Raw genomic sequence first — 14,202 nt, forward strand, 5'->3', positions numbered from 1 at the left:
ACACTTCCAGAAGAATAAGTGGTAGAGCCAGAATGAGAGCCCAGGCAGATGCCAGACTCTTAACGACTTTGTAATTCAATGTGGTTGCAAACCAGGATGAAAAGATGTCAGCGATGGGTGCTAATGATGGCAATGTAGGTTAGGAGGCAACATCTCAAACCCTTTCTATGCCTTCCTGATACAGAGCTAAAGCTGTAGCTCCTGGTCCAAAGCTTCTTCCCCTGGAATCTATGCCAACTTTTGCATGCATATAGATTTTTCCAGGGAAAAATTCCACAGGTCTCAGTTCCAAAGGTGAGAGAGAGCCATTAAAGGCTGTTTAGGCAAAGGATGGCAAAATCGTACTGACAATGATGGAGAGAAAGGACTGAGAAGGAGGTATAGAGTAAAACTGAACCGAAAAGTTAAGGTCAAAGCAGACATGCGTTTGAAGCTTAGTATGTCTGAGGCCTCTTCCTGGCAGAGCAAACCTCAATCACAATCATAATCATAATTACTTCTTTCTCGAACTTTAAATCATTTTCTTACTCTCCCTCTCCCTTGTCTATTTCCTCAGAGGGACCTAACCACAAATACATGGATGGGTATTCAAAACCAACAGTATGGAGGTGGCAGGGCACAGCTGGAGTTACGTGTGCAAATTGGGGAGGAAAAGGAACAACTATGTAGTCCTTTAGTCAGGCTGTGCTTTGAGAGGCTACGGGACTGTGTAGATGGCATTTTGGTGCTTATGCTTTGCATCTTGTGGTATTATTAGAAATTAAATGTTCAGTATAATTATCGCATCTCAAAAAACGCAAAAAGCTGCTACTCTATGAAAGAAAAGGAGAGAGAGAGACACAGAGAGAGAGAGAACCTATGGGGTCAGGCCCAGTGCTAAGGACATTACAGGAAGAATCTGATTCAATCTTTCCCTTAGTTTCATAGAGAAAGCTTTATTATTGCCCCTTTTTCAGATGAGGGAGCTGAGATTTGGAGAAGAGAAGTGAATTTCTGAAGCAGGATTGGAACCCAGATCTTTCTGAGTTCAAACACCACGGTTTTTTTGTCTCTTTCCACCATGCAGCCTTTCCAGCTGATGTGGTAGCCACTTGGACAATATCCATTCATTCAATGGATAAGTTCGAAAGTACCTACAACTTTTAATCGAGGAAGACCACTCAAACATCAAAAAACAGAACAGTCATTTCTGGGAGAGATCATTGCCCAGATCTTTCCATTGTGAAGTCTCCCTGAGGGCAGTTGAGATTCCCTGAGATTGCCAAAGCACAGGGCTTTTCCCCCTAAAACTGACAGAAACCTCAAGTAGAAGAAATTCATTCAAAGGATTTCCAAGTAGATTCTGTCATGTTGAGGTCCTATATCTTTTCCTATCTCCAGTCAAACTTCCTACAGGTCCGAGGCCAGTTGAAGGAGCAGAAGAAACAACTAAGCTTGCAATACTAAAACACACAGTGCAGAGCCACCCACCCAAGGGACTGTGAGGGCAATTCCCATCCAGGCCCTTCTAAAGTGAGGACCATCTCATGCTTCATGTCTTACACAAGGGACTGAATGCGTCTCTTTTCATCCTGCTGGTTTCAGTGATGCATAAATCAGGATTTGCAAGCCCAAATTATTTTGTAGACTAGTACCTCATCTATACTTTACAAAAAAGTGAGGAGGGCAAAAACTGTGAGACCAAACAGGGGCCTCTCAATAATCTAATCCCAAACATTCATTTAACAGATAGGAAAACCAAGGCCTAGAGAAAAGCAGCCAATTTCTAAATAAGATGGTTAGTTAGTGACACTAGCCTGGGGTCCTGCACACAATTTAGGAGCCTTCACCCCCACCAGGCTGCCTTCCCATTCAACCAAGGGATAATGGGCCCACCCACAATCGACTAACTAACCTGAGTTTCCAGTGTGGCAGCTATGACGTCCAGCTTTCCACACATTAGAACCCTACACATTTAGCTCCAAGAAAACACTACCTCAGGACCAGGCTGAGCACTCAGGATTTTGTACACCAAAAATTCAAATCTCTATCCTAGCTCCAATGAGTTTTTGAACTGCTGTAAGCCTCACTTCTATTTTCTGTAAAAGGGACTAATAATGATTCTTCCTCCAAAGGGTTGTTGCAAAGATTAAAACACATATTCCAAATAAAGCTCTTAGCATAGTGTCTGGCAAATAGTAAGCACTCATTACCTGTATTGTCTGCTATTATTTGTTTTTTATTATTATTTAAGAGGAAATTTCCAAGTCCAAATGTATAGTATAGACATGTTATGTGATTTCAGAAATGGAATATAAAACAATGCATCTCAGACTTTAATGTTCATACAATCCCTGGGGGTCTTCTTAAAACGTAGATTCTGAGTGGGCAGGTCTGGGCTGGAGCCTGGAAATCTGCATTTCTAACAAACCCCCAGGTGATGCTGAGCTGCTGTTCCACGGATTGCAAATTGGGTGTCAGTGGAATATGGGAGGCAGGGGATTTATCCTCGTTGTCATTAATTTCAAAATAAAATATTGCAACATAGTTCCACACATATGTGTTAAATACCTATTAAGTTCCACCAGCCATGCCAGGCACCAGGGGAGTGAGCAATGTGCAAAGCCACCCCCAGAGAGCTTACAATAGAGAACACAGGCATAAAACAAACAGTTACGTTCTGGTGACCATGGTGAAGGGAAATGCAAGGTGCTGCATGGGACTCCGCCTAGTCAAGGGTATTTGAGGTACTGCAAGGAGGGGGACGTCATGGAGGTCAAGGGATTGTTCCCCAAGAACTGTCTAGGGTGTCCCCTGGCCTTGTTGGAGTGTTTGCCTCTGTCCATCGTCCTTCCAGATGCCCTAAGATCCTCTCCCAGAGAGCTGTGGCCATATACATGAAAGCTTACGTGGGGAGTGGGTGGATATTTTGTAATACTATTAAATCAATATTCTTGCTATAGTAAGCAACTAAAATAATAATAATAATAATAAACTTAAATAACAAGCAAGAAAAGAGAATTTGGGGCCAGCATAGCTAGGAAATGTCCAGAGGAACTAGACTCAGGGATTAAGACTTTTAGCGTGGTTCAATCTCTCCAACTGCTGACAGGCTTCTTTAACGTGAGTGGGGGTCATGGTAGGGAGGTTGAGAGCAACACGGCCACAAAGAGCAACAGGCTTTTATTCTAGCTAATAACCGCAAAGGAAAAAGAGCTTTCCTCTCCAAGCAACTGTATAAAATCCCAGAAAAGGGTCTCTTTGGCACACTTGGGTCCCATGTGAATCTCTGAGCCAATCCTAATACCCATAGAGGTGTGGGCTGCTATGGTTGGCCTGGTTTGGCTCATGTGACTGCTGTTGTAGGACCCGTTGCTTGCCATTTCCACCAGAACCACATGGAGTGGGGAAGAGGCAATCCTCCTGAGGAAGGTTACTGCACTGGTAAAAACAGTAGTGGGGGCAGCCCGTTGACTCAGTTGATTAGAGCACGGTGCTCTTAACAACAAGGTCGCCGGTTCAATCCCCACACAGGCCACTGTGAGCTGTGCCCTCCACAACTAGGTTGAAACAACTACTTGACTTGGAGCTGATGGGTCCTAGAAAAACACACCTAAGATAAATAAAAAGTTTTAAAAACAAAAGAATGATTTAAAAAAAAAAAAAAAAAAAGGACTAACAGTTGTCCACTACTGTGTCTCTCTGGCATGAATTGCACTTTTCTTACATGCAACAGCTCATTCTTAAGGACAAATCCTGACTCGGGATTCAGAGATACTAAATTAGCAAAGACAAATGTCATGATAGCATCATTTTTTTCCCTGTAGGTACAATTTATTTTAATTTAAGTGAAAAGTATTTTTAGTCATCTTAAATCATTGTAAATTGCATTAAGAAACCTGTAGTTGTTCTCTGGTTTTGGAAATTTAGGTTCTAATGTTTACTATCCAGCAATTCAGTTTAGTACATGTGTTAAATAACCAGGGTCTTTGGGTAAGAGATAAAAGTTGCTATATAGAATGTATCTGCCTATTGCAGTCACAGAGTATTTGTTTTTGCATGAAAACACTGCGTTGGGCAGGACCACTGAGGATTTCCTTTCACTACTACCTGAGGACCTTCCCTGGACCAGACACTCTTCTAGCCCCTAGAAATGCAGCATTCACTGGGCACATAGGGAGACAAACGTGTCTATAATTTGCTGTTGTTAAAAGGCACGAGTGCTCGAGGAGTTGGGCCTTTATCAGGAAGGCACTGTTTTGTTACGGTACATGAAGGCGTCACTCTTATTATGAAGGGGATGTCTTACAGGCTTTAAGCAGGAGTATGCTTTACAGGTTCAGATGCATGCTTTACAGGAGACACAAAGATAACCGCAATGAAAAGAATAGAGAAAATGATCCATGATACATCCAACAGTCTTTATTACCACATACTTCATACTGTCCTAGAGATGGAATCTTCTGAAAGGGAGTGATAAAGATGCAAAAGGATCAAGTATATGTAACGTACAACAGCCCCACTAAAGAAATTATGTTAACTTGTAATGCACCCAATGTATGGTCCAAGTAGCCATCATTTTAGGGAGGCAGGGGACTCTGGAAAAGCATGATGTGGCTATCTGCTTAGCTTTCTGTTCCTACTCTAGCTTTTATCCACCCTGGCCCCAAACATAGCAAATTGCTACAGGCTAGTTATTTTCAGTAATAGCCTAATACAAACACTGGCATCTTCAGCCATTCGTCAATAGATTGGAACTTGGTAATAAGTGGGCTTTCCATCAACCATATCCATCTCTCATATGATATTTCAGGGCCTGGCAATTCACTCGCTGGAACCAGAGATGGTCAGGTTATTTAAGGGCTAATTGGAGTGTCTCTCACTCCTGGATGCTTCTCTTCCTTGGCTTAGCTGAGCATGCAGAGGAATTCTCTTCTGGTTTTTCTGCAATCACATTTAACTTTCTCTCTCTGGAAGCCAAGCAGATTTAATTGTGTAAACATGAGCAATGGTAATTGGGTAAATAAAGTTGGAAACCTAGGTATGATGTTTTTGTTTTGCTCTGTGACGGGGAAAAATAGGGAGCTTGTTTTTCTATAGTGGCAAACCTGACTGTCAGAATTCTGGACAGACAGTTGGCAGCAGGGAAACCCTTTACGAATTTTCATCAAGACCCATTGAGCTAAAATGTGTATCTGCTACCTCATGAGTTATAGATGAGCCTGGGACATTGCATTGTTTTGTAAAACACTGGCTCCGGTGTTTCTCTACGCAGATTTAGTGATCTCACCGAGAATGAGTAAGGAGTTTTCGTGAGAACTGTACACTCAGGTAGCACATATTCACTGAAAAAGTCAGGAGAATGACTTACCGGAGATGTACCTAACTTTCAGCACCACTGTAGGTGGAAAACCAATTTTTATAAATTACAATGTGGAGTACTTTTTTATAAAGAAGATATCAGTCGTTGCCTTTCTTTCAGTAGCTGTCATTTAAAACTGATTTTTCCAACTTCTATTTACACACAATCTTTTAGAAACAAAAGATTGAAATAAGAGAAGACTGGTAAATAATTTTTTACTCCTGCATTCAAAATGTTGAGTCGGTCCCACAAGAAAAGGATTTCATCCACTTTTGCTTATAATAGACAGTCTTGCCAGAATATTTTATTCTCATTTCTCATATTTTTATTAATGTCACTAGAATTCCATCTCATAAGCCTGTAGTAAAATTCATTTTCCCAGCTGAAAATTCAAGCAAACCAAGAAGCAAACTTGGCAGTGGAGTATGTCCCCTCTCACCATGCAGATTGCTTTATAAACGAGAATTATTAGAAAGGAGCAGGTCCAAGGTTAATGAGACACTCATTAAAGAGAGAGAATGTGGAAGCTGATAGTGCCCTGTGCCTGTGCAGAAGGAGAGGCTATTGTTATAGGGTGTTTGCTGTGCTGATATGGTAAACCACATGACAGATGGGTCAAGTACTGATTACAGTATTCTAACATTTGGAATAGCAAAGAACATATTTGATAAGCTGGCAAGTTTTTATATATGATTCAAGCCACAATATAAAAGCCACAAGAATTCCAAATTGAAAATAATTAAATGAGCTGGAAACAATCAGATACCACACATTTCCCCCCCAAATGACAGATTTTGACATGTTGAAATTCCACAAAGGGAGCAAGAATATTCCCTAGCTCACTTGAACTAATAACAGCCCTTCATCTGCTTTTGCAAAGCAATTAATTCCTGCCTTTTCACAATGTTGGAGAGAACAATAAACATTTGTAGGCACCTTAGGCTTTACAGATATCTGTCCCATGCATTGTTTTATTTGCTCTTATCAGCAACCCTACGAGGTACACCAAGCATGGGGAGGTTTAAGTAGAAGGTGCAAGGTTATATAAAGAGTGAAGTAGCATATTGAGGGTGAGAAGCCAGATCTTCCAACTACGAATATATCCAGTCCTGTTTCTGGTCATCTGGAAGAAGGATGCCGCTATTAACATATAGGTGTTCTTTATTGTGCAAAAGTGTGTCTTCTTTCGGTCAATGATGCTGCCACCATCATTCATGTGGATCTATCTGGATAAAGGCATCCTGTATTGGCATTCAGTCCTAAGTGTCTCTGTAAGGTGGTGCCGGTGATGCTGGTAATAGTCTAGTCCCGTTCCTTGTCAAACACCTGTTATGTTGCAGAAACGCCGAGAAAGCAGCAGTCCTGCATTTACGTTTTATCATTTTTACTTGTTTGGTTGTTCTCAGAGTTAGTCATCTTACTTGTCACTCTTTGTGAAAGTCACTTTGTCTCCTTACTTTTTCACTGTCTCCACCTACCTGAGCAGCTCCCCCATCACCTGCTGTGTCTCCTCCACCCACCCAAACGCAGACGAGCATGTTATATCAGAGGCTCAAAGGCTTTCCTAGGCCAAAATCAAGTACTGTAAACTTCTACCATTCCTTTACTCAGCAGCTTCCTAGTTTAGTTTGCTTTTCTGTTCATTTTTCTTCTTGAAATTTTATTTCAGTTTGGAATACTAAGCTGAGGCCCAGGCTCTCAAGTTTGACACTGTAGGTTTTGAGAGACCCAAAAGAGAGCATTTATTTCCAAATGTCCACATTTTTTTTTTGTCTAGCTATGTCTGACATATGCAACATTTTCAAATCTCAATGTCAGCACAAAATAACATTGTTGTTGCATAACATTTTGCATGAAGATTTTTTATATGTTATGAGCTTCAATTTTGTCGTATGAAATATTTACTAAATATATTGTATTTTTAGTTCCTCTTTGCCAGTGCTCCAGCTAGTACAAGATTGGGTGATAGGAATATTGCAATACATCTCAAGACAGATGGGACAAAAAAAGTAATTTCTAAGCACAAATTTCTCCTTGACCTCTTTTGGGAGGAGGGAGGAGATACTAGAGGATTTTTGCACCATATATTCTTTAAAGACAACATCTTAGGGAAGTCACTTTTAGTACCATTTTTGCCATTTAGCTAGTAAATTAGCTATGCAAATGAAGAGGAAAATAGTGTTATGTCTCAATAAAGTGGCTTAATCTCCAGATAATGGAATTGTAGCTAATTAATAGTAAATGAAAGTCTGGCTGCATGGGTTAATTGGAAGATCAAGCTTTCTAGATTACAGTATTCTTAACCTATTTACTTTAATGGTTGCATGTTAAAGTAATGTTGCAAAAGGTTTTATTAAACATACTGTTTGTATATATACATCAAGCATACACGTGGCTGTGTGCATGTGCACACACTCGCAGAATGGCTGTGTGCACAGCTACACTTTATGTGTATCTATCGACATATATTGTAGTCAATCTAAGAGTACTGCATATTAAAACAAATCTTCAGGTGGTCCTAGCTTAAGCATCTTGGATTTCTCCAAACATAAAAATCGTTCACAGTTTTTAAGTACAAGTATATACAAATATTGGTGGGAGTTATTTCATTTCTACATGATATGTCAGGCACAACTAGAATTCCCCTAGATTCGGTGAGTATTCTACCCAAAAGGACAAGGCTCTCTATTTTTAAAGCAAGGGATTTCAAAGATGTGCTCCAAGTGGGATTTCCTGCAGATTTGTATTAATGTGCAGGCTTGTCTGGTTACTAGAAAATGTACGTTAGTGTGTGATGTGTGTATGTAGGTGTATGTGTCGAGTGGGTAATAAGCATAGGATGAGGAATTTGCAAATTGATCTGTAAATGTGAATATCAACTAATAAAAAATAATAGCCTGTGCGTATTTACTATCAAAATGCAAGTACCTCACTCTACTCATATTACCCAACATATATACGCAGTATGTTTGTAGAAATGCCTGAAAGTTTACTAATGAAATTATAATAGTCCATTTATGAAATTATAAGTAGGCCAGGTGCCCCAAAAGCACAGAAATCACTCATAATTTCTCAAGATAATTATGACTCTGGTCCAGGAATGAGTTGTCAGCCCCTGACCTCCACACATCTCTCTACTCTGAGTGCTGACTATTCACTGCCTGATCTGCGGATTTTTGTTCCCCGTGGCTCCCCCCTTCATGCCCTAACCATATCCAGGCACATTTCCACCTGAGCGTGGCAGAGACAATGGAGCTGTCCATTGGCCTGAATACTGCGAGTTCAATTTTATACCAGTCATCAGGCCTTGTTGGACTGAAACTTTCAACACCTCGATAATCTTACCCAGTCCCATCCAGCACTCTTACTTCCCAGTGTCCCAGTGTGGCTGAACTTGTTTTTCATTATTAAATCCTAAATAACTAATCATCTGATCTATCCATCGCCTATCTAACAAATGTACAAAGAGAAAATCATGAGGCGCTCTTTTTTTGTAAATGTGCAATCTCTTAAGATTTTGTTTAACACCCCCCTCAAAAAAAAAAAACACACACACACACAAAACAGCAACAAACCTTCCTGGGAAGCATTAAGTAATCTTCTCTAGCAAGAAGAATTCCGAAGCCACAACATACCGGCTTCAGATGAATGGATCAAAATACATTTGAGCAGTCCTTTTTTGCACATGTACACCTATCTGTGGATGGTGCTAAATCATCCTTCTGGTCGTTTTACTCTGTGGGCTCCAAATGACACTGAGGCTGCAAGGTTTGAAGGGGTCGAAGCAGGAAATACAAGATCCCCTGTGAGTTCAAACTGGTTGAATTCAGGCAATTTCATTGGCTAAACAAACCTTTATGTTTTAAATATTATTCTTTTCCCCAAGGAAAAAACTGTTTGTAATTTTTGGTAACATAATGATGTTACCAAACATTCAGGAATTCGGCTCTATAAATGACGTAGCATACGCCAAGGTTCAGGTTGTTCTTCAGTCAGATAAAAACACAACCCATCCAACACAATAGACACTAAAAACAAAGAAAAAACTTGAGGAAATTATGGCCATCTAACTGATAAAATTTTAGTTGTACCCACCAGTAGCACAAACTACTACCACTTCCCTTTCAATACCCTTTCAAGAATTTGATCCTGCTTTCTACCTAATGGCCCAGGAATGTCCATTAATTTTTCAGTCTCCACCCCCCGAACTACTTCAAACAGCCAGATCTTTGACTCTGCTTTTGAAAAATGAATATTCCAATACCTGTTAAACTTGCAGACCTGTAATGAAAAACAAGGCCGTAGGATCAAATGTTTAGGGACAAATTCAGGAAACAGTTGGAGCAGCAATCAAGAGTAAGCGTCTGTTATATCTTCCCACTTCAGGTAGCACGAACACAGTCTAGAGAGTGATGTAAGATAGTATATTTATGCTGTCTTTAAAGAACGTGTGTACAAAATGTCACAAAATTTGAAACGGGCTGTCATAGATGATATGGCTTAATATGCAAATTTGAAGCTGGAGCACTGTTTTTTCTTCATCTGTATTATCCTGAGGATGGTGATAATAATAAAATGGCTTTATGGTTTGCTCACTACTAATTATGTGGCTCTTAACATCTGCATGAATCTTTTTTTAAAAATTGGTAACTATTCGAAATTTCTTACCCACGAGTTCTAACGGCCACAAAATGAGCCTGTCACTTTCGCCAAATTTTAACACAAATTCTTGTACTACAGAAAATGTAGGCCGGTTAATCACGCCTGCCAAAAAGCTCGAAGACACAATACGTCTTGCTGAACTAGTCATTGAAGTTCTTCAGCAGAATGAGGAGCATCATGCAGAGGTGAGGGGCGTGCGGGGGGCGTCTCTCTGGGTTCTTTCCTTAGCTGAGATGGCACAGCTCACTCCGTTGGCGTCGTTGTGCATAACATGCCTTAACACCCATTTCCTTTTAACTGGCCTTGTAAAGACAATGGAAGTGGAAGCTTGGCAAGGAGAAGCCATTGGGAGTTGTTTAAAACAACCAAACAGTGAGTGCAACAGGGTTGTACGTTTCAGCGTAAGTTTTCAGATATTTCTAGCAAACAGCAAAAGAGGTGAGTGTATTTTACGGATATTCAAGCAGCATAGAGTTATTGTCCAGAGCACACGGAATACTTTTTGGTCTTTTGTGGTTGTTTTTGTTGCCACCACTGTTGTTTTTATTTATTTTATAATATTTGGTATGTGGGTCACAGGCCTTGTTTTTGGATTTATCTCTGTAACGTACTCTGTTTGCACTAGAGTCTTCATTTGTTAACCTCAGGTGATCCGGGTTGCTAAATGCAATGACAGAAGTGAATTATTCTGTGTTGTTCAACTTGTCAATTCTTCAACAAACATCTAAATAAATTCAGCTAACTTTTTTTTTACAAACCACTGTCAACATGATCGTTTTGATAATGATAAAACAAGGGATTTGAAGGCTGACTAAATCCCAAACCTGTAACGACTTAAACAACCCAACCCTTCCAAGAAAAGATTCCAAGACTCCATTATGGTCAAAGTATTATATCACTGCTTGCTTCAAAACTGAGATTTAAAATCGTCTCTCTTAAAACAACATTTTGAAAATTGCAGTAATTCTCACTCTTCCTCTCCGTTCAACTCTACAGTGAAAGGGGGAGAACAGACATGCCATGAAAGTAATTTCTTGAGTACCTGAAATGATCATTCCCATGATTAAATGAAAACTGACGGTACAGTTAACTAAGACATAATACACCATACATCCAATCATCCCGAATAATGCCTGATTGCATATTTAAATTTCCTCCCTGTTTTTCTACTGTTCCACTCAATCTTGGCTGATCGTGGCAGGGGAAAGAGGTATGTGACTAAACCGAATGAGCCAGCCACCTGCTATCATAGTCTGTGCATGCCCTTCCAGTACCATGTCTTCTAGTGGGACTTTTCCCGGGGGCCCTGCTTCCTAACACTGACCCAAGGAATGTAACAGCAACTTCCAGTGGACTGCTTGTGACATGGGTGGCCCTCCACGGCAGGGTAAATGTGGGGTGATTCTTCTGTGCGTGCATGAAGCAATTGATATACCTAACAACAACTGCAGTTACATCCCGACACATGCCTCCTTACCTGCCTGGTTCTGTCCTTAGCCTGTCATAGTTTCCTATGTCCGTCTGTACTTACCTTTATTACAGTAGATGAGTACCAAACGTAGTAACCAGTAGCTAGCCAGTGATACTAATCTTCCTCTACCTACGACTGTCTCTTTGTGAATCACATATACAGTATTTATATAGAGAGAGAGTGCCACAGAATCATTATTTCTCCAAAAGCTCTCTGAAGAATGGGGTGTAGACCACTTGAAATGGGTCTACCACTCCCACTGTATCCAGTAATGCACAGCTGGGAGTCAGAGGAGGGGCCAAATCAGCACCTTCCAAACATAGAAACCTAGAACTAACCTGTAGACATAAAATTAAGTTGGGTTAGAATTCTTTTCTACCCTATGCTGTATGACGTTCTTTTCAGATTGGGGGCATTTGGGGTTCAAGTGATGGTAAGTATCCACGGGCATCCACAAAATCGTCTCTAGAGTCATGCAGGGGGCCTTCCCTCCCCTTATTTGGATATTGAGGCTTTTCTCACAATGACAAATCAAATTTTTGAAGACATGGATATGAAGAAATGGTTTTCCACAGTCACAGTTGTGCTTTTAAGTGAATCATACAAGAGAAATGACAGATATGCTTGATTTATAACCTATTTTCTGAGGTTGCTGTAAGCTAAGAAAGGATGGATATTTTCCCAAATTACTCAAAGGAGTAATTGATATTCCAAAGAAGACATTTTTTTTTCACTTTTCCAAAAAGTGCTTTCTCACTAAGTGTTAATCGTCATCATAAACTGCCCTAGTAGCCGTCTTCATAAAAATATTTTAATCTTACATATTCAAAAACCATTTGTGGTAAATAAATAGGGTAGAACTAAATTCAGTTCTATTTTCATGTACTAACTTTAGAAGTTAGAAATGAAAACTTTAGCATGCTTTGAAATTTGGAGACCCAGTTTGCTTTTAGGTAAATGTACAGGATTAATTTCTGAATTAATCATTTACCCAACCACAAAATGTCATGACTCGACTAATCAAAAGCCACTTATCTTCTGAGCATTGAGACAACTACCTCTGTACTGTTTTTGAAGAATGAGGAGGCATGCAGCAGTCTTGATCTTCACGCAATAGAAGACAGGCCAGAAGCTTGGGTTCTGTGCCAGAGAAGCTTGAGTTTGAAGTGTGATCTCTACCTAGTTACCTAACCTCTCTTGTCCTGTAAATTGGAGATAATAATAGAATCTAGCTCAGATGGTGATTGTTAGGATGGAAGACCACATTAAGTAAAGCACCTGGTATTATGCCTGGCACAGAGCAAGTACTCAACAAAGCTTGGCTGTTGTATTATTAGGGACAAACTACTGAGGAAGCAAAATATATGGATATGTGATCATGAAAAGGACAAACCTATGTGGAAAGTACCACATGAATGATGTAGACAGTATTTGTTGAAAGGTGAGTGGGTTCATTTTAAGGTGGGGTGTCCAGAAAGGCACCACCTCCTGCTCTTATCATTCACTTACAGATTGCTGGGAAGCTCTTAAAACTTGCTGATGCCCGCCTCTCACCCCAGCTCAATTTGTCAATCTCATGTGGAGGGGTCAAGTATTAGTCATTTTTAAAACCACCCAGATGATTCCAGTATATAGCCGGGTCAAGAACCCCTGGCTACAGCCGAAGAGGTAGAATTTGACCTGGCACACTAAAACAAGATGAGGTTTTGCTGCCAAATGAATGAAGTATGGAAAACATTTTCTACTGCCCAGTACTCACTGCCATATTTTCTGGGTGCTCAGTGAACTCTAGAGAATCACTAAATCTTGGCTGTGTAGCCATGCTGTTTGATGGTACCACACAAATGAAAGAGAAAAGCAGACTTGCCTCTTCCACCTCTTCCACACAATAATCCTTAAAGCCATTTTTAATTCCAATACAAAGTAATTAAATGTCCCAAGAGGAAAAATTCTCAGCTACGAATACATCATATAGACACACATGCAGAGTATAGTAGCAGTTGTCACATTTATTTCTTAATTGCAGCTTAATTCTGCTCTCAGAGCCTAAATTATTCACAGACACACATGGATTATGCCTTAATGAATTGTTGCTTCATCTTCCCAATCTCTCTCTCTCTATGTATATGTATGTATATGTATATATGTATTGTGGTATACAGAGGGGTACATATATACATGTAATTTGTGTACAAAAAATACAGTGTGTTCAGTGTGGTACCTCTGAAGCCTACATCTTTGCCTTTCAATAATGAAAAGCACTGGGTAAGTATTTAACGCCAAAGCATAACTTTATATTGTCTTTGGAAAAGATTTTAAAGACTTTAGATGCCCACAACATTGAGTTAGCTCACTTAGAAAACTAGCACTCACCTGTCTGAGCAAGACGTAAAATAAATATAGTATTAATGTAAACATAGTATTTTTTAAGGCTTACCTCACCCCATCCAGGCACACAGACTCTGTTTATTCAATTGAAATTATTATACAGCTTTTTACTGCCCTTGCCATAATCTTTTTCTCCTTCCCAAAAAGTCAGGTTGGCTCTAAGGTTCTGAAAGAATTACCTGGTGTGTACAGAAATAGATCGGGTCTTCCCTTCTCCTACAACCCCTGCCCCCCACCCTTTAAATTTTCTTGGGTCACTAGAATTCTAAGTTCCTCTGCCAGACTTGAACAGTGATCATTCAGATCACAGTAGTCATTGTTCTTTGTAGGGCTACCTACC

General features: G+C 40.0%; 1 protein-coding gene across 11 annotated transcripts in view; it reads left to right on the top strand.

Moving 5' to 3' along the window:
* CADPS (calcium dependent secretion activator) overlaps positions 1–14,202 on the top strand; it is a 459,417-nt gene that overhangs the window by 349,466 nt on the left and 95,749 nt on the right. For all 11 annotated transcript variants that reach the window (XM_081072041.1, XM_081072042.1, XM_081072040.1 and 8 more), the window contains one exon: positions 10,082–10,188. In XM_081072041.1, the coding sequence (XP_080928167.1) occupies positions 10,082–10,188 (107 nt within the window). The remainder of the gene's footprint in view (positions 1–10,081; positions 10,189–14,202) is intronic.

This window comes from Rhinolophus hipposideros, assembly GCF_964194185.1.
Source record: "Rhinolophus hipposideros genome assembly, chromosome: 14".
Taxonomy (NCBI): Eukaryota; Metazoa; Chordata; class Mammalia; order Chiroptera; family Rhinolophidae; genus Rhinolophus; species Rhinolophus hipposideros.